We start from the raw sequence: 18,069 nt of genomic DNA, 5'->3' as shown, positions 1-18,069 counted from the left end.
AGCATGCATGGTTTAGTCCTGGGAAGACTCACAACCAACCGTCGGGGGCGCACTGACATCTAGCGGCGTTTTTCAGAAAAGCAGAGAAGCAGAATACCCCGTTGAGGTTATTTCTTTCAGTTCTTTGGCACTTCACTTTTGGTGAGGGCTAAGGCATTTTAAGAATCTATCTGTCTCTAATGTAACAACTATCAAACAACGGGTATTAGGTATATTTTCTGTTATAGCGCCTTGTGTTAGCTAGGTTAGTTAGCCTCTCATCGGAAAACCTTTTGTGTCATGGTTGCTTATAGCAACGGAATGATGCTTTGCGCCTTGCTTACAAGCTCGACAAGAGCATTTGCCGCTGTATGGTCTGTAAATGCAAATATTGTAAATCCGAATAATGTTATAATATTACGTTTGACCTCTGTTTCAGCTGAGCTTTGATGTACAAAGTAATTAATGGAAGGAAGATGGGAAGTTTTTCTAGGAGTATGAAGAGGAAAATATCCAAAGATATACAGTATGTATCATCGTCACTGAAGTGTGATACACTAGCTACTTGCACATCGAGGTAACGTTATGTGAAATATCAGTGCTCTGATGATTACCACGTTGTTTTAAAGCGCAAATAATTCCGGAATGTTCTAAGTAATGTGTTAACCTTCGTAACCTTCTTCAAGTCAATAGCTGGTAACATAAACAACACAGTGTGGATATGCCTCCAGCATCAGCAGCACAAAGAATATCCCCCAGTCCAGACAGAGGTATTGTGCAAGTCTTACTGAACAGATTACATTTTTTGAGTATAGGTTTATGTCATACACTTTATGTGTTATATATTTGATATTTTCCAGGTTTGGGCTTAAGTTTCCTGCTGGGAAATGACTATGAAAGCAAGAAGAAGAAACTTAAGGAGGAGCTTCAACTGGACTACAAACATTATGTTGCCAAGGTCTGATGATATGAAAACAATCATTAAGAAATGTTTCACTATGTTTCCTCACCATCCTGTCCTTTGTTGTCATGTTTTTCCTCCAGAAAAAGGATCTGAAAACTAGTGAACCTCGTCCACAACCCCAGGGTTTCTCCCTACCTATTGATGACAGAATATCAGTTCAGGTGTGTGTGTGTGTGTGTGTTTCTGTGTGACGTAACAGGTAGCTGTCAATGGTGTTCAAAGTGGGACTTTTTTGGGGTGGACATAACTTGCTCACAACACCAATGGAATTGATATTCTGCAGTGCAGTGAATTGTTGTTTGTACAGGGCTTTGTGTCTCATGGCAACTGCTTTTGTGTACAAGTGCTTACTCACTAACAAAGTGTAAGAGGGTGGCAGAGGTAAATGAGTGGCCCAGTGGCCTAATGGATAAGGCATCAGCCTCCGGAGCTGGGGATTGTGGGTTCAAGTCCCACCTGGGTTGTTAAATTTACAATAAAACAGTCCCTTGCAATGTTGTGGTGGGAAATGCATTGGTCTGAGGTCTGTCAAATTATTATATGCAACATTGTATGGAGGAAGTGTTATATTAGTCAGATTCAAACACAGCATTAAAAATATCTAGCTGGTACCCTATCTGAATAAAATGGCTGTTTCAGAGACATTACTCTAAATTTGTTTCTCTCACAGGAAAAACTAAGAGAGGATAGAAAAAAAGAATACAACCTCTTCCTACAAGAACAAGCTCAAATTGGAAGGTTAAAGAGGGGAGCACCTCCTGTTATTTCAAAGGTAATGTGAATAATGAATAGACACATTGATAGTTACATTTTTGCAAAAATAATAACAATTCTGCTTTAACTTAAACAAAATACTTAGTTTGTATTAGAGGATTGTTATTATGTGCTGTTAAATCACCCAGATATAAAGTAAATGGTTTTCATATTCAGTTTTCTTCACCTTTTTATTTTCAGCCTGGACAGATTCAAGCTTCAGATGCTGTGTACATTTCTTCTCCAGCTTCTCCTCGGCCCATCCTCAACACCCATACAAACGCACACCGTCCTCCCAAGGAGCGCCCTGCATCCAGGAGAGATGCTGCCACTCTGACTGAGACAGTGGATAATGGAAAAAGCATAGGGACTTGGGGTCCAGGCCATCGGAGACGAAGGCGTTGGCAACTCCATAGACCAAAAGAGCCATTTAGCTCTGAGGAGGAGCCAATCACAGACAAAGATGAAGAGTTTGAGTTCAGACACAGGAGGCGACAAGACAGACACACTCCAGAGCCGGAATACAAAGAGGAGAGGAAAACCAGAGAACGCAGAGCTGTCAACAGGTTTAGCTTTTTTTCTGTAGTATGATTTTCAGCTATTTTCCTCTGTTACATATAAATCATAGACAGAAGAGCAGGTATGATGATATCATTTCTCTTCACCTGTCTTTTCTGTCTCTATGGCAGAGCTCCTCAGGACATAAAGGAGATGGAGGCACCTGGTCTTCATGATCAGAACAACAATGAAGGGGTTTGGAAGTCAGAGTAAGCAAGATTAATTTCTCTGTACAGTTCTAGTCGACTGCAGTAATCAGATTTGTAATGCTGAAACAGAATTATTCTAGATAACAACAGTGTTCCAGTGAAGAGCTAGACAGCCAATGATATCCTCCTGGAAAGTCACATACATTTTCTTAATCAATAAAATCATCTGATTGAATGAGCCAACACAGGGTAACTGTAACAGAAGACAGGTATAGATCATTGCTGCCATACTCAGTTATTGCTCTCCAGCACTTCTCTTACATGCCATTGCCTTTCACTGTTTCCGTTTATGCCATTAAGTTGAGCCCCTCTCAATAAGCTGTGAACATGCGGGGCAGTGATGGAGTGACCCTTGGCTCAGCTCCAGGCAAACAATTACTCACCCCCAGTTCTATAAGAGGAGCTGGATTGATTGGAGAATAAGGCTTCACTCCCTTTCTCTGAGACCAGAAAGCTCTGCAGGCAAACTGTGAGGCAGTGTAAAATGGTAGCTGAGTGTGGCTCAGACGGAAACTGATTGCTGTGCTGTTACCCTTATACCCTGTCAGTAGTTGGATGGCTCTTGTGGAGTGTCTGGTTCTGTCTGTGTATCTGTGTTTAATAGTCGGCAAATGCCAGACAGCATGATGATGGCTGCAAGATCTAGACCTGCTACCAGCAAGGATAAAGCAGAGTTTGCTACTGGACTAATGATCGGTAAATACCATTCTTATTGCTTGATGCACTAGACACATATTGATGTCTGTGGGATTGCAGATGTAATTTAAAATCCTTTTTTTTAGCATCATAAGTGACAGCACGTGTATGTTAATGGCTCTCTATGTTGTCATGCAGGAGCAGTAGAAGAGCAGGGGGCCTCTCAGATGAGGAAAGAAAAGTATAAGCAAGAGCTGCTGGAACAAATTGCTGAACAGAAGAGAAACAAGATCAGGTTGAGTATTTATTCACTGAATCAACATACTCTTTAGAGTTGTTTCTGCTGGCACATGCCTGTTAGTCAACAAGACACAAATGATGGGATGATTTACATTTCAGAGAGAAGAAGCTTGAGCTGAGGGTTGCTGCCCCCGGAGTCAGAGACTTTGAGAAACAGGTACAGCAGAATGGCAAGAACTGGCTAAAACTGATACAGTTTTTAGAAACATCTTCCATGATGTGATTGTCTAAAGATCCCATCTTACTTTAACCCAACCATCACTCAGCAATTGTATCAGTCCTGCATTTGTTGCTGTATCTGGATAAAGTATTCCTCAACAGCACAATTAACATATATATGTCACAAACTATCATAGATGATGATTATATTATGTTGATATGATGCCTTGAGCAACACCTTTGGGCACCTTTTGAGTTGTTTTCAATATATGTTGCCTGATTTCTGCATCACCTCTTCCAACATGATGGAATTAAGCAGTTTGGGGCTGTACATCAGCAATATAACAACTGGAGACAAGATGTACCCTACAAGCCCGGCATAGATCTGGGGAAGGACCCAAATACAGGGCGAATAAATGACAAATGCACTGAAGACACAGAACAGAGAGGTCACCCAGGACAGTCCCATGTGGACTACAGTCAGCTGACAGGGAAGACAATGCCTTGGTCTGGAGTGAGAGCAGCACAAGGTGTCCCCCCGCTGGACTACTTTAATGAGGACTACCACAGGGACTTCTCAAACATCCTAGGAGAGGTGGCCAACCTGAGGTAGCTCACTGTTGCTTTGTCATCCTATACATGAATGACATTAACAACTCTGCTGTAAATTCATTGTAGTTTCTGTGATTTTGTTTGTTCAGGGTTGCTGGTGTTCCTCCTCCTGTTCTTCACACTGTGACTAATAATTACAAGACTCCATATGATGCAGCTTATTACTACTATGGAACCAGGAATCCATTAGATCCTAATCTTCCTTACAATCAGAGTACAGTATTTCAACTATCTTTATGTTGTTTTTGCCTCTGTCTTTTATTTTAAATCATATCAATATAATTTGCATTACTGCGATCCATTTTTGGCAGTAGTGTTTTTGCATTGTGTTTTTTCCACATATCAAAAGGACACTGGTTTGCATTCATTTCAGTGTGGTATGAACATTGTCACATTGTGTGTAGAAGCAGTCATGATGTTCACTGTTATGTTATGGATAATTTACTGCATCTTAAGAAAGGTTCAACTCTCTGCAAGTGGATTTTCATATTGTATGGAAGTGAATGGAAACCAGTGGCTGTTCGGAGGTAGGCAACCCATAACAAATCTAAAATAATACATGAGGCTTTGGAAAAGGGTCAGCAGTAATATAAAATATACATATTTGTGTCTAGTGTCTTCACAGTCATGAAGTGACTCGTGGGATCTGGCAGTTTTACCTTAGATGGGAGTAGTTCACATTGGCTTAAATAAACTCCCAGACCTCTCTGTAGAGAACTATTGCCATTTATTATGGAGCCATTTTATCGCCATATCAATAGCCAAGAGGACTTGGCATAGCAATTCATAAATCTCATTTTACAGCAGAACTGATTTTATTACTGAGGGGATATACAGTTTATTGGATATGAGTTCAGCAGATCCAGATGGATCTCACTTCATCCAGCTGATGTGTTTGGTTACATTTATTGTCTTTCCATTTTAATTTAGCAGCCAAATTTCTGCCCTGCTCTTGGCTCTCAAACATTTTAATGTTGGAAAAAAGAGCTGGCAGACGGTAGCAGCAGATAGCTAATGAAACTGAAATCTGTTTGTATTTATTATCTTGTATGTTTGTATTTCCTTTATTAGATGACCTGCCTGGAGGGGTGCAGCAGTCTGGGAATTTCCACAGTCCTCCTCAAAGACCACCTCCTCTCAGACCCAGTGGCCGCAATGAGTAAGTGTCCATTTTTACAATCGTAGTTCATTTATCCAGATGATAAATTTAGTGTACACAACTTCAAACATTTGTTTCCATATTCTTTACACTGAAAATCAATTTGCAGAGTGTGAAAGCTTTTATATTAGTAGATGGTTTTGTTTTTCTTCCAGAAGAGGGCTCCCACTGCAAAATAACTGTGTGACTGTCAGTACCCCCCTTTACACAGGCCTCCTCATTATTTGACACTCTAACTGTCTGCTTCTAGAGCAACTGATCAAGGGTCTCCCCTGGATGTTGGATATCAAAATGCAGACAAGTCCAAGCTGAAGAGAGAGACTGCACTTAGCTACCAAGAAGCACTCAGACTACAGGTATGACATCAGAGCTACAAGATTTAATCTGATCATTATTAGCAGACCCCATGCTTTCATATATAATAACTGCAGCACACTAACTGTCACCTCGATATGCTAATGATTGCTTTGACAGGCTGCTTCCTCCCTGCTGATACCAGAGGAAACCCACACATTTTAGGGACAGACAAGATATTTTGACAGTTAGAGACCAGATCATTGTGGAGTCAGCATTCCCCCATGGGCAAAGAAATGCATTGTAGCTGGACTAGCAGAGAAACATAGACGTGCACTCCACTGAAGTGGTCAGAGAAAGTGCATCAACTTTTGAAGCATCCTGCCTTCCTTGTGTCCAGATCAAAGAAAGAGAGGAGTGTAAAAGAAGAGAAAAAGAAGAGAAGGAGCGTTATGATGCCAAGATAGAGGCTGAGATGATGGCATACAACCCATGGGGGAGAAGTGGGGGAGGCGCTCCAATTAAAGACCAAAAAGGCAACCTTGTTAGTAAGTTGGCTTTTACTTTCTCTTTTAATGAGATCTGCTAGGCCTAAGATAATTTTAATATGGATCATAATAAACATTAATACAGAATGTTTTAGGTACTTATATATGTTTCCATGCCCACAGGTGACCTGAATCAAATGCACAGGACCAACGTGGTGTCAAATAGGAATCCTGTGTCCAGGAATAGTGGACAGAACCAAAGCTTTTCAATGAGCAATGGACACAGTCCCAGAGTTGAAGCCAGGGCTCCCATTTCCCATCGACTATCAGGTAGTGTTCGGGTGATTGTGCCGGAGTTGTGGCAAACTGGGTCCTGTCATCCAGTGTATTAGATAAACGTGTCAAATCGCTAGATTAAATAACGTGACCATTTCACAAACTGCCGTGAGACTGGGTTGGTATTACAATATATTGTGCATTGTGTGTATTTGTGTGTGGACATGTACACATTGCTCTTCTTTATTGAAGGAATACTGTCCGTCTCACTTGTCTTTACAGGTTTCAATGATCCTCCAACTCCACAGCAGCTCCACATGCAGGACAGATACAAAGAAGAACTGAAACAACAGGTAGGTCAACAACAGCCTTCAGTCTATGCTGGAAACTGCTTGGATGCTCATGTAAGGCGTGTGTTTTTTTTTTATAATTTTTTTTATTATTTACAAATACTGCTCATGTTTTTGAGCACTTTGAAGAAGTTGTAAATTAACTATGCATGTAACTCGTCATTACAAACAGATAGAGGAAAAAAAGAAAAAGCTGACAGAGGAGGCAGAACGAATGAGGATTGAGGAGGAGAAGGAAGAGAAGAAGCTGGCGGACCAAAGGGCTCGCATACAGCGGGAATTTGAGGAGGAGCAAAGCAAGCGAAAGAAGATTGAGGTGAGTTCATCATTCCTCTATCCTGACAGTTAAGGGGTCTCCTCACACTGTGCTTGCCATTGAGAAACAGTTTTCTTTACTCTCTGCAGCATAGGCTGCAAAACCAAGAATGGACCCATAAACCTAAAACACAACACCAGGAGGAGGAAAAGAAGGTGAGACAGAAAGAAGAGATTGAGAAGAAGTTACCTGAGAGTGCCAGGGACGGAGAGCAGAAAAAGGCGCAGTTGAGTTATGAGGTACAGTAAGCCTGAAAAGACATTGGTGCTGTAGCTTTCAGTTTTATTGAACATCTTTGTCAAGTAATGTGACTGCTCGTAAATTTGCAGAGAGTGCCATCTCCTCCGATCCCAACCTTGCAGAGGAAGCAGACAAATCTTGAAGTATCCAGACCTTTGTCTGTTGTGAGCCAAGTCTCCACCAGAACTGTAAGTCACTCAGTAAACGGATCAAAATATTTTCACATCAAGGCTATTTTAATGCTGCTATTTTTGAAAAAACACACAATTTCCACAACAGGAGCGCTCTGTGTCAGCGCCACACTCTCGACCAGTCCCTGCGAAAATACCCGAGCTACAAGGTAAGACTGTCTTGAGTTATCTGTACACCCCCCACCACCTGCTTGTGAATCATACATTTCCACTTAAATATTTATTGTTCCCATTCTTTAATCTCCCCTCAATCCCTCTGCTGGCTTTAGATGGTAAGCAGGAAGTGATCAGAGAGCTGTCAGCCCTCCGTAGGTATCTGAGGAACGAGCAGAGACAACTGGAGGTTCAGCTGGACCAGACAGATCGACAGGAGAGTCACTACACTCCCCCCAACAGGTATTATAGTCAGACACCCCTGAACAGCAGGGGGAATTTGTGTCTGTATACAGTGCCCAGAATTAATAGGATTTTATTACTTTTATTACATTTAGAAAACCTATTAGATATGCTCTACCCCTTCAGGTCCAGTTTCACCTAGAGTAATACACCCCTAGACACATTACGGTAAAGACACACAACTAATTTGGTCTTGTCAATTTGTTGGACTTGTTGATTTTCTATTGGTATTTAAGGAGGCTTTCTTGTGCTCTGAGGTAATGAAAGTGACCCAGGTCAAATTTGCTATCTTCTAATCTCCATTCAGATTTGCTTCAGGAAATCATTACTGCAGTAATGTAATGGTATGATCCCAAACGGAAATTTTCCTTTCGTCTGTCGTCACCTTGCAAGATCAGCAGGGTGACCTGCAGTGCAGGATTCATTAGGGATTCAGAATGTTGCTGAGTGGACCTTCAGCAGGACACGACACAACCTGGCACGTGGCTGCTTATGACCTCTAACCACCCTGAAAAACACACGCGACATAGTATGTGACTTAATTCCACCCCTGAAAGGGCAGGAATGCACTATAAGCTACTTGAAAAGTCTGCTTATATTCAAATAAGTTTACTGCAAATCTTTTGAGAAATGCCTTTGAACTGGTGCCAGTTTCACTGCTTTTCTTTGGTTCCAATATAAGCTGCTTACACAGAAAGCCCCATGCTTTAGGCCTCATCAAAGCATTTGGAAATGTTTAACACACACAAACCAGGTGTTATGTCCTTAATATTTTAAAACAATACTCATTTAAAGGTGCTCTAAGCAATGTTGGGTGACGTTACTTCTTGTTGACGTTCAAAGTATTTTCAAACAAAACGAAGACTAGCTCGCTCCTCCCTCCTCCTCATCCCGTTCCATCCCTTCTGTGCTTCAGCGCACTATTATTGCCCTATAATTGCCCTGTTTAAATTGTGTGTTTTCCCTCCTTTGCTCAGGCCCAAAAGACGACCCAGAGTGGATGAATCGACGCACAAGCAAGCTGTCCAGCCACCGACCAGGAGTACCTCCTCTGGTGCTGCACGTGTTAATATGCAAAATATCAGGGAGTTTAACCAGCTGAAATACAGAGGTAATGTCACTTTGACTGATTGGACACTGGTTTCATTTTATCAAGCAACATTTCTGCAAGCAACAGGTCACTGCAAGAAACAAAAACACCCTAAGTCAGTATTCTGTGCCATCTGCCTTCTATATGACCCAGAGGTTACAAGTAGTCTTGACTGCAAAAAGAGGTCCTACAATGCACGTAAAAAATTGCAGTAAGACTTTTCATAGTAGTGAAATTTTGCTTTATTTTAATTCTATCATTCAGATAATAGTCGTGAACTGAACATCATCCTTTGATGAAAAATCTGTTTATCCCATTGGACTAAAACCAGTTGGACACTGCTTACTTTGCTTCTGTACTCTGAACCAACCACCTTTTTTTTTTTCCAATTTTGAGAAAGTGATTGAAAAACCCCTCCTCTAATTGCCTTGGTCATGGTGTTGATGTAAGGACAAGAGACGAAGATCACTGCGGTCCTGAACCAGCTGGGCATTGCCAGATGGTTTAAGCTTTCCAGAGCCTCATCAGTCCTCTGTCTCCCTCTAGCCACATTGAAACTTTAATCTCATGAGGTCATGGAAGGCGTCCATCAGTGACAGGCAGTTTGGCAGCGTAAACAGAGAATGTAATGCAAGCGAACCACGGAAATGGCTTTGGATGGGTTCCCAGACCAAGTTAAAGCAGGGCTCTGAAAGACACTCAGAGCTCTGGCTTGTAAAACCAAAGAAAAATTGAAAGAAATGCTAGTCTGTGACGGATTGACCAAATGATTTATCAAACTTCCAGATATAAATTATGGATTTAAGCCAACCTTACGTCTGAAAGCTGCATCAGATCCATTCAAACCTTGTAGTGGGAAGGATGTAGCCAGGCTGTGGAGCTGCTGAGTCACAACCAAGTTACTGTTTCAGAGAGAGGGAGGAAAGAGGGAGACATTAAGGAAGGGAGCAATGTGCCTTCTAATCTTATCTCTGACCTTATGTCTCTAATTCTTTATTACTGCGCTAATGCACCTGTTATTGCTGCATCGATCGCCACTTCATTGCTACTGTAGGAAAGATTTGGGATAATACCTTTCCTTTGCTTGTCAGACACAGCATCTCGTGAGGAGGTCCACCACATGTACCCTGACCCTCCCACTGACGAACAAAGTCTGGACATCCAACAGCAGGCCCTTCTTCGCGAACAACAACGCAAAATCAGGCTTATGAAGAGAGCGGAAGAGCACGGTCAGTGAGCAGACACTCACATTTCTCTTCAAACTGTTGTGCTCTTTAACTCATTGTTCTGTGTTTCACTACAGACTTTTTGGACCACAAACCGAACCACTATCATTCTGTGAGTGGTCATCACATTATAAATATGCATTTACATTGTGACAGGCTAGTCAAGTACATCTTTCATGGTTTGCTTTTCTTAATAAGTTAATTGGTGTTTGTCTGTGTTTATTCCATCTCTCAGAGGAAGAAACCTGGACCCTACATCCCCAGAGACTCCATATTGCCTTCTGAGACTGCTTTCATTGGTAAGCTTGGCTAAACATAGTCTGTTTGTAAGAACTGTCCCTGTTCCTCTTTTCTTCTTCTTTCAAGTATAAAGAAAGTGTTTACATCAGTGGCAACATAATATGGTTTGGGATATTTCTTTTTCTAAGGCTCCAGACATTTTCCATAAAGGTGACATGGCTTGGTAGGTCAGCTACATACACCCTCACAATACCACACTACAACAGCCAGGATAATTTAGCTGTGTCTCTGTGCCAGACTCATTGTGGCACATGCCAGCTCTTGTCTCTGTGTTGCAGCTAGAACCAGTGCTGGGTGCAAGGTGCACGTGCCAGCTGAAGGGTGGACATAGCACAGTGCCAGCCATTGGGAATGGGGGCAGTAGAGAATTGTTTAAAAAGCCAGTGGTACAGGAAGGGAGGCTTTTGAATACTTTCCCTCTTACCCTTTTTCATCCGTACCCCTTCCAGTGAGAGGTTTTGCTGAATGGACTGATTTCATTCTTTTCATATTACACATGAACCTGAACTGAATGAACGTTTAGGTTGCTAATCTTTGTAACGAGGTGTGGGTGTGTAATGATGAATGGCTTTGTCAGATGTTTACAGTGGTAAAGCATGTGAAGAGGGGATTCATCAGCAGAGACGCCGTCAGCCCTCAGCAGAGCGCCAGGAGAGGACAGCACCACGGAGGAGACATGACTATGATGTATGACGCTGAGCAGTAAATGGATTCTTTTGTTTGCTTTGGGTCAAAACAATCTGAGTCACTGCAGTCCCAGAGCAAATGCTTTCAATGCAGTATTACTCAAGTTCCATTAGTTTTCATTAAACAGATGAGAATACTTCCTTGTGGCTTCTTTTTTTCACAGGAGGTGGCTGTGTCCATTGATCAGAGGGACCGTAACATCCAACCAAATGCTCAGTCTTTGCAGTCACCGACTAGTTTGAACCTTGATTCTAAAGTCAGGGCTTACAACCAGCCGGGCATCCCAAGAGAGGACACTGGTGATCGCAACAGCAGATCAGGTGAGAGGAAACACTTTACATCGGAAGTATTCAAATAAGCTGGACGCTAATGTAACAAAAGCACAACAAGTCTGGCTAATGGGGGCATCAGAGTGTTGGTCCACTGGAAGACTTGAGCAGTGATGTCATTAACCTCTTTCACTAGTAAATTAACAAAATAAAAATAAAGTGCATGCAACTTTATATTACAGCTGACTTTTTAACCCACTTGCTTCTTTTTTTCTCCAGATTTCTGACACATGCTTCAGTGTCGTACTAAAGCTTTGCCTTTTCATTTTTTTTTTAATAAAGATGAGACAGATGTTAACTATTGTTTTAGAACAATCCCAAAAAAAATGTGGACTTAAAATTGTAGAAATGATGCCTAAACAAAACAATTATCTATATATGTTGAATTTTAAGCATTCTTCATTTTGTGATTGCCAAAAGAAATGTGTGATGGATAAGCCTATGTACTCTGCAGAAGGGCTGTCTGATGATGAAGTGGATGTCTTGTCTCTGCGTTCTGCCCTGGAGAGACGTGTCTCCACGGAGACTGTTGCCACAGAGGCCTGGCTGCGGCCCGGCACGTCGGATACTGTAAAACGCTCCGGCTGTAGGGAGAGGCCAAACAGTAGGTTGGATGCTCCACCCTGGCTGACACACCGCGTCCAATAGCTCCTATTAGCTGGTCTTCAAACAGTGAGGCTACTTCTTTGCAAATCCCCCTTTTCTTTGGATGGCTCTCCTGAGAATGAACATCGTTGCATTGTTAATGTATATGTTAGATTGCGTAGTTTCAAAAGCTTGTTAAAAAAAAAACTGTCTGCCCATAAAAATATCATTGTCGATTAGTTGAGACAAGAAACATCTTACGCAAGACTTTCTCTCAGCATGAAAACTGCTTTTTTACCCTGCAGTAGATTGTCCATGGAAGTTTTGCAAGGTGCATATCTGTGAATGTACCGTAAACATATATACGTGTTTACACAGTTAGTTTTGTTATAAATATACACCGGAGAGTTTATTTTATAATAAAATGTTATTTTAATGTTTTCCTGGCTGATCATTCATGGAAGAAAAAAATTAACAGCTAGCAGTTCTATCATTTAGAAGTCAGTGATTCAGCATTTCAAATCAACCAAGTTCAAAAACTTTATTGACCTAGAACCTGATTAGAATGCCAGATGATGTATTGTACAGAAAGTTGTACATAATCTTTTTTGCAACATAGAAAACTTTACATTGCTGTATCATATACATTTTGTTTTCTACATCCATGAGCAGGAATGTATCCCATTCATACTTAAAGCACAGCTAACATTTGTCATTTTCTCTATACATATACCTTTTCCCCACACCAAACCAAAGAAAAAAAAAACATTAAATATATTATTAACTTTTGATTTTGTACACAAGAGTGAAAACTAAACTCAAACATGAAAACAAACTAGTGACTCCAAAGCAGCTAGCATCAGGTTGCTCTCTCATCTTCCAGTTTCAGAAGCCCAGTTATCTATTTCCGATAAAAACCTAAGAACATATAAAATGGAATAATTTAACCCTTCACTTTCCACGGTCATGTTCAATTACAAATCGTACTGTATAGGACAATCTGCAGGAGATGGTAGAGTCAAATAAATTATCACAAAAGTAAAATCTCCAGTGCATTCAAAAAGAGATCAAGTGCAGCAAATCCAGAGGAGGAAAAAAAAATAAAAATAAATGAAATCTAGTGTTATAAGATTATATTACATAGCGGTAGATCTGTACAACTAGTTTCATCCAAGAGGCTACCAACACTAATGTTAGCCATCTGCGGTGCAGACAGAAAGATCATTACTATCACTGTGTGACAAATGTCACATTTCATAGTTATTAAATTTGTCTTTTTGCATGTTGTTGAAACCCATTCATTCTTGACTTTTTAAATATACAGTAAGAAGCACACATTTTTTTGAAATATATTCCTTCTGAGCAGATCAGAGATATGGATAACTGTCAGTTGTTAATCAGTAGTTGTATCCGGTTGAGGCATCGCTACACCTTGTACAAGACATTACTGTTTTCATCATGATTTCAAGGACTCTGTCTGGGCTGTTTGTGTGTATAGGCGTGTCCGTGTGTTTGTGTGTGTGTGTGGTGACAGGGTTAAGGGTGCGGGTGTGTGGTAGCAGATAGCTGATTGACAATCAGCTGTTTAAGTCGGGCGTAGACTACGTTGAGGGCCCTGAGGTGACGCAGAGCCACAGCGCAGTAGAGCTCTGTGTAGGAGGCTGGTTGGGGTGCGGCGTCACTGGGCCTCCTCCCCGGCCTCCACCCCCACCTCTGTGTCTGCCTCCCGTTCAACGTGTGCCGGCCGAGGTTCAGGTGCGGGCTCAGGCAGCTGTGCGATGTTAAACACGAGGCCGATGCGCAGGTAAAACTTTCTCAGAACAGCCCGTAGCTCGGGGATCAGGTCGAACTGCATGATCTCACACAGCAGAGGGTAGTATCTGGACGCATGCGCCTTGAACTGTGGGATGAGACAGAGCGAGAGTGAGACAAAGAGAGACACCCATGTCTTGGTGCTGCACAGAATAAAGAAACGCTTTGAAGCACTTTAAAGTGCTCCATCTACACCCTTAATGTGATCGGCATACAGATACTCGATTCATTGTTAAACTATATTAATACCATGGCTGCAAAAAAAAATTGGGTGGAACTGCACTTCTGCATTTTTGTACAAAGATCTACATATTCAAATGGTTCCGATGGGATATTTTAATCCAAAAATGCAACCAGTTTTGCTCTTGCTCTGCTCCATCTACACCCTTAATGTGATTGGCATACAGATTCTCGATTCATTGTTAAACTATATTAATACCATGGCCACAAAAAAAAAAATTCGACAGTTTCTGATTGGCTCTCAGGTCTCTGTTAAAATAGTATTACAGGACACCACAAACCTGGTAATATCCCTTATATTTTTGCTTGTTACAACAATGGTAGAAGTGCGATGATACACTCTGAAGTGTTAGGATGGATGAAATAACACCCCCATCTGTTATTTCTGGATATCAGACCTAGTTGTAAATTATCTGTGAATTTTCACAGTTTACATTCAGGGAAAGTGTCATCACGTGTTACAGCTCCTTACCCTTTCATCACTGATCTTTAGCACCTTGGTGAGGAAGAGCAGCAGCAGGTTGGTCCAGGCCTCCCTGTGGCTTTCTGAGGTCAGAGCCAAGAAGTATGCTACAGCCTCACTGCACACACTACATCACACAGAGAAAGAGAGAAACATTTCAGAAATGTATTTTATTAAAACTGGGAGAACATTGAACAGACAAAAATGCTGGATATTATGAAAGAAAAAAAGTCCCTTAGAGCTGTGTTGATCTGTAATGTGCTGTAGCAAGAAAGCATCTGCTTCTCTGCATTGCTTATCACATGAAAAAATGCCCGCACGGGGATGATGAATATTGTTCTCGCTCGGTAACAGCTAATTAAAGCCACTGACTTAGGCTGTCACAAAAATAATAATCACTTTTCTTCACAGTTGAAGCCACAGCTATCTTGCAATTCAATCTCTGACCTCATCACTTCCCAAATTTGCTTTGCGCCCTGCACTTCTCAAACTTGCATGGGTGGTGTACATCTGGGTGCGTCTGGTAAACAAGGGTCTGTTTGTGTGTGTATGTGCGTGCTATGTTTGAGAAAGAGCAAAGGAACATAAAATACAGGCATGATGGCACATAACAGTGTCTCCATGAATTAGGCTTTCTGAGCCACTCGCACATGCAGGCACCATTCCTTCTCCTCCCCTCTCTTTCTCATCTCCATTATAATGAATGCTAGTTGGAGAGACAGCTGATGATTCCGCTTTATCTTGATATTATCATCAATTTGAGGGTGAGGCTGGGAGAGAAAGGGGGCAACGTCTGTTTTTGAGGCGCGGCTGAATTAAGATGCAACAATGACAGCAGTGCTGACTGAACAATGAAACATCAGTGTGCGGATTCCTTTGGATCCATACAGCGCACGGCATCCGTTACAGAGAAGAGCCGAGCTGTGCACACGCTGTGCCTTCGCAACGAGTAACTGACTGTTAGATAGAAGATAGTGACATCAAAACAACCTCCCCTCCTCACACAGTCAGTGTCTTTTTGATGTCTCCTTCCTCTGAGGATGATATTGACATCTGTGCCCAGAGAAGTGCCATTTCCTTATTGCCACATTGGAGCTAGTGAGGGTGAATGTGTGAGACGTGTATTAGGCATTGACCAATGAAATAGCTCAGTTCAAAACCAGGAGCAAACTGAGGACTATCAGTCAATATTAATATTTCACAGATGTATTGGCAACAATATCCCTTATGTGGTGCCAGTTGATTCTGCAGGAGTGATGGTAAAAGGAGCCTTAATGACTACAAACTGCCCTCAAGACTTTCAGTATTAAAATCATTCACTCATTCTCAGATTTGACTGAAATCATAAACATTACCAGACCAAAAATTCCCATATCCATCTATCTAATGCACACACCTTATTCAATAACTAAACCAATTTATTCTAGCAGAGTTTTTGCAGAAAGACGTCCTGTTCCGAAACCATTCATCATCTTTCCATTACAAACTACCAACAACAAAACCAATTAGTTCCAGAATTCTGTCAAATTGAGAGCACAGTCTCATGCATGTGCACACATAATATGTACTGTTCCAACTGTCTCTTAACACGTTGGACAGGAGTAGTGTACTCTGTGTAGACCGCATCATTAGCGTTAGCATTAGCATTACTTACTCGAGTAGTCGTCTCTGGACCTCCTCCCAGGCGTCCTGCCGACTCTCGTCCGTGTACATACGAAACAGGATGCGCAGGCCACACGCCAGGCTGCTGGTCTCCTGCTTCAACAGGTTGGGCTTCGACTTTCCTTTGAAACCTGGAACAAAAACACAAAGACGCATATGGGCGCTGGGCGATATGGAGAAAATCAAATATCATGATATTGTTGACCAAATACCTCGATATCTATACCGCAACAATATTGTAGTGTTGACTATTGGTGCTTTCACTAAATATTTACACAATGAGATTTTTGATATATAATCAGCAGTAAAGTGGATATAATGACTAAGTGGGTAAAGGCAAATAATAGAACAGTAACAACTGTCTGGTAAGTTCAGAAAATGACATCGCTTTACTGTAGTGCATCCTTTAAAACCAGGAAAAGACAACACTTCTGCCATATTACGATATCCAAAATCTAAGACGATATCTAGTCTCCTATCACAATATAAATATATTGTCCAGTTCTACATACAGTTACAATCACAGCCATTTTAAAATGTTTTAATAATGCTGATGCTTATTATTATTATTATTATTATTATTATTATTATTATTATCATCATCTCCAAACAGCCCACTGTTAATCACAGTCTAGATGCAGACAGTGATTTCTTGCTCTACCTGCTTTCCACAGTAAGGTCCTCTGCTCGTTGTTGGAGTTGAAAGCCTTGGCGAAGCCATGCGACTCCAGCAGGCAGTCCAGCAGCTTGAAGAGCTGTTCTGAGGTCAGGTAGCGATACATGCCCTGGTCCTGGGCCTCCACTGGGACGTCAGCTGCATACGAGGCATCCCGCTTCAAAAGCGTTACACATGACAGATTACTACTGGCTTTAATCACATAGCCCAGAAACATAGAAAAAGAGGTAGCGTCTGAAACCTCTAAACAAAACCAATGGCAAGTGATTATTACGCTCTCAGAGAAAACACACGTGTTTGTACCTGAGCAGCGGCAAAGTTCTCAGCATCTTCCTTCCTACTGGTGGCAGGAAAAAACACGATGTTATCAATCGTCTGGATCAGCTCCAGCTGCACGACACACTTTATCAGCAAAGCTGTGAATAAGCGCTGCTCCTGGACCTCTGTGGAACATAGAGGGGAAATTTCCATCAGAACACACACTAGCAAACACCAGCAGTCGATCTTTAAGAAAAGCGACAGGCTTACTTATAGGGGTCCTGCTCCTGGAGCCGTCCTCACACATGCCTGAGGCTGAGCTGTACTGACTCTGCCGACGACTCTCCATGGCAACCCTATCAGCACTGCTGATGGAATGCTGGTCGTCCGAGCGGGACTGAATATCCACTGACTTTTGGGAAATGCAGTCCTGAGAGCAAAGTGGGCAGAGTTACTGCAAGGCCTATACATGTATATACACAATACAGGTATATAAATGATGTACAAGAAATGAAAACTGTGTGTTTCCTAGCAGTAAAAGTCTGCAAAAGATATTGAAATAAATTATGAACAAATAGTGTATAGGGTGTATTCCCTCACCAGCTGTTTGTCTGACAGACTCTGTGTTGTCATGTTTTCTCCCTCTGCTCCTGCTGGTCTCCATGTTAACAGCCTGAAAAACCGTTTACTTAGTAAATCCCATTCATTCTTGGACAGAATGACAAACAGCTAACAACTTCCAGACTAGAAAACTACCTGAGCTAGAAAATCCATCAAGCTAAAGCTAGTTTTAATTCGGTAATTAAGTCTTTGTTGAATAGGTCCATTCTCTATAAATATGTTTGGTTTATATTTCCATTT

At 41.6% G+C, this 18,069-nt stretch overlaps 2 protein-coding genes and 1 non-coding gene across 8 annotated transcripts in view; 2 read left to right on the top strand and 1 right to left on the bottom strand.

The window, feature by feature from the left end:
* The first annotated feature begins 21 nt into the window (after window positions 1-21).
* On the top strand, window positions 22-12,537 carry cspp1a (centrosome and spindle pole associated protein 1a). 3 transcript variants are annotated; one of them, XM_028569951.1, is made up of 30 exons: window positions 22-141; window positions 419-505; window positions 666-749; window positions 840-937; window positions 1,024-1,104; window positions 1,614-1,715; window positions 1,898-2,262; window positions 2,386-2,463; window positions 3,068-3,159; window positions 3,298-3,394; window positions 3,499-3,556; window positions 3,878-4,167; window positions 4,260-4,384; window positions 5,242-5,329; window positions 5,580-5,685; window positions 6,024-6,171; window positions 6,295-6,441; window positions 6,670-6,740; window positions 6,910-7,053; window positions 7,143-7,292; window positions 7,383-7,481; window positions 7,573-7,633; window positions 7,754-7,880; window positions 8,858-8,991; window positions 10,062-10,199; window positions 10,274-10,308; window positions 10,432-10,495; window positions 11,074-11,183; window positions 11,347-11,503; window positions 11,970-12,537. In XM_028569951.1, the coding sequence occupies exons 3-30, from the start codon at window positions 701-703 to the stop codon at window positions 12,158-12,160; spliced, it is 3,405 nt and encodes a 1,134-aa protein (XP_028425752.1). In that variant the 5' UTR covers window positions 22-141; window positions 419-505; window positions 666-700; the 3' UTR covers window positions 12,161-12,537. The 3 variants fall into 3 exon arrangements, with proteins under 3 accessions (XP_028425752.1, XP_028425749.1, XP_028425751.1); XM_028569948.1 differs by having other exon boundaries at window positions 11,967-12,537; XM_028569950.1 differs by having other exon boundaries at window positions 419-556; window positions 11,967-12,537.
* trnar-ccg (transfer RNA arginine (anticodon CCG)) lies at window positions 1,335-1,407 on the top strand. Its single transcript has one exon. It is a non-coding gene; the product is annotated as a tRNA-Arg (tRNA).
* An 86-nt stretch (window positions 12,538-12,623) lies between the features above and the next one.
* The window catches only part of arfgef1 (ADP-ribosylation factor guanine nucleotide-exchange factor 1 (brefeldin A-inhibited)), a 56,707-nt gene continuing 51,261 nt past the window's right edge, over window positions 12,624-18,069 (bottom strand). For all 4 annotated transcript variants that reach the window (XM_028569944.1, XM_028569945.1, XM_028569946.1 and 1 more), the window contains 7 exons: window positions 17,809-17,881; window positions 17,479-17,638; window positions 17,254-17,393; window positions 16,936-17,107; window positions 16,267-16,405; window positions 14,622-14,739; window positions 12,624-13,997 (listed from right to left, as the gene is read on the bottom strand). In XM_028569944.1, coding sequence (XP_028425745.1) covers window positions 13,776-13,997; window positions 14,622-14,739; window positions 16,267-16,405; window positions 16,936-17,107; window positions 17,254-17,393; window positions 17,479-17,638; window positions 17,809-17,881 — 1,024 coding nt within the window. In that variant the 3' untranslated portion in view covers window positions 12,624-13,775. The remainder of the gene's footprint in view (window positions 13,998-14,621; window positions 14,740-16,266; window positions 16,406-16,935; window positions 17,108-17,253; window positions 17,394-17,478; window positions 17,639-17,808; window positions 17,882-18,069) is intronic.

This window comes from Perca flavescens, chromosome 22 (assembly GCF_004354835.1).
Source record: "Perca flavescens isolate YP-PL-M2 chromosome 22, PFLA_1.0, whole genome shotgun sequence".
NCBI classification, from domain to species: domain Eukaryota; kingdom Metazoa; phylum Chordata; class Actinopteri; order Perciformes; family Percidae; genus Perca; species Perca flavescens.
Note: the sequence above shows the minus strand (reverse complement) of the source record. Positions and strands in the feature narration are given on the sequence as shown.

Coding starts and splice junctions, on each gene's coding strand:
- cspp1a (XM_028569948.1), top strand. CDS start 701: ATGCCTCCAGCATCAGCAGCACAAAGAATATCCCCCAGTCCAGACAGA. Junction 5,330..5,579: donor AGACCCAGTGGCCGCAATGA/GTAAGTGTCCAT, acceptor GTCTGCTTCTAG/AGCAACTGATCAAGGGTCTC. Junction 7,881..8,857: donor CACTACACTCCCCCCAACAG/GTATTATAGTCA, acceptor TCCTTTGCTCAG/GCCCAAAAGACGACCCAGAG.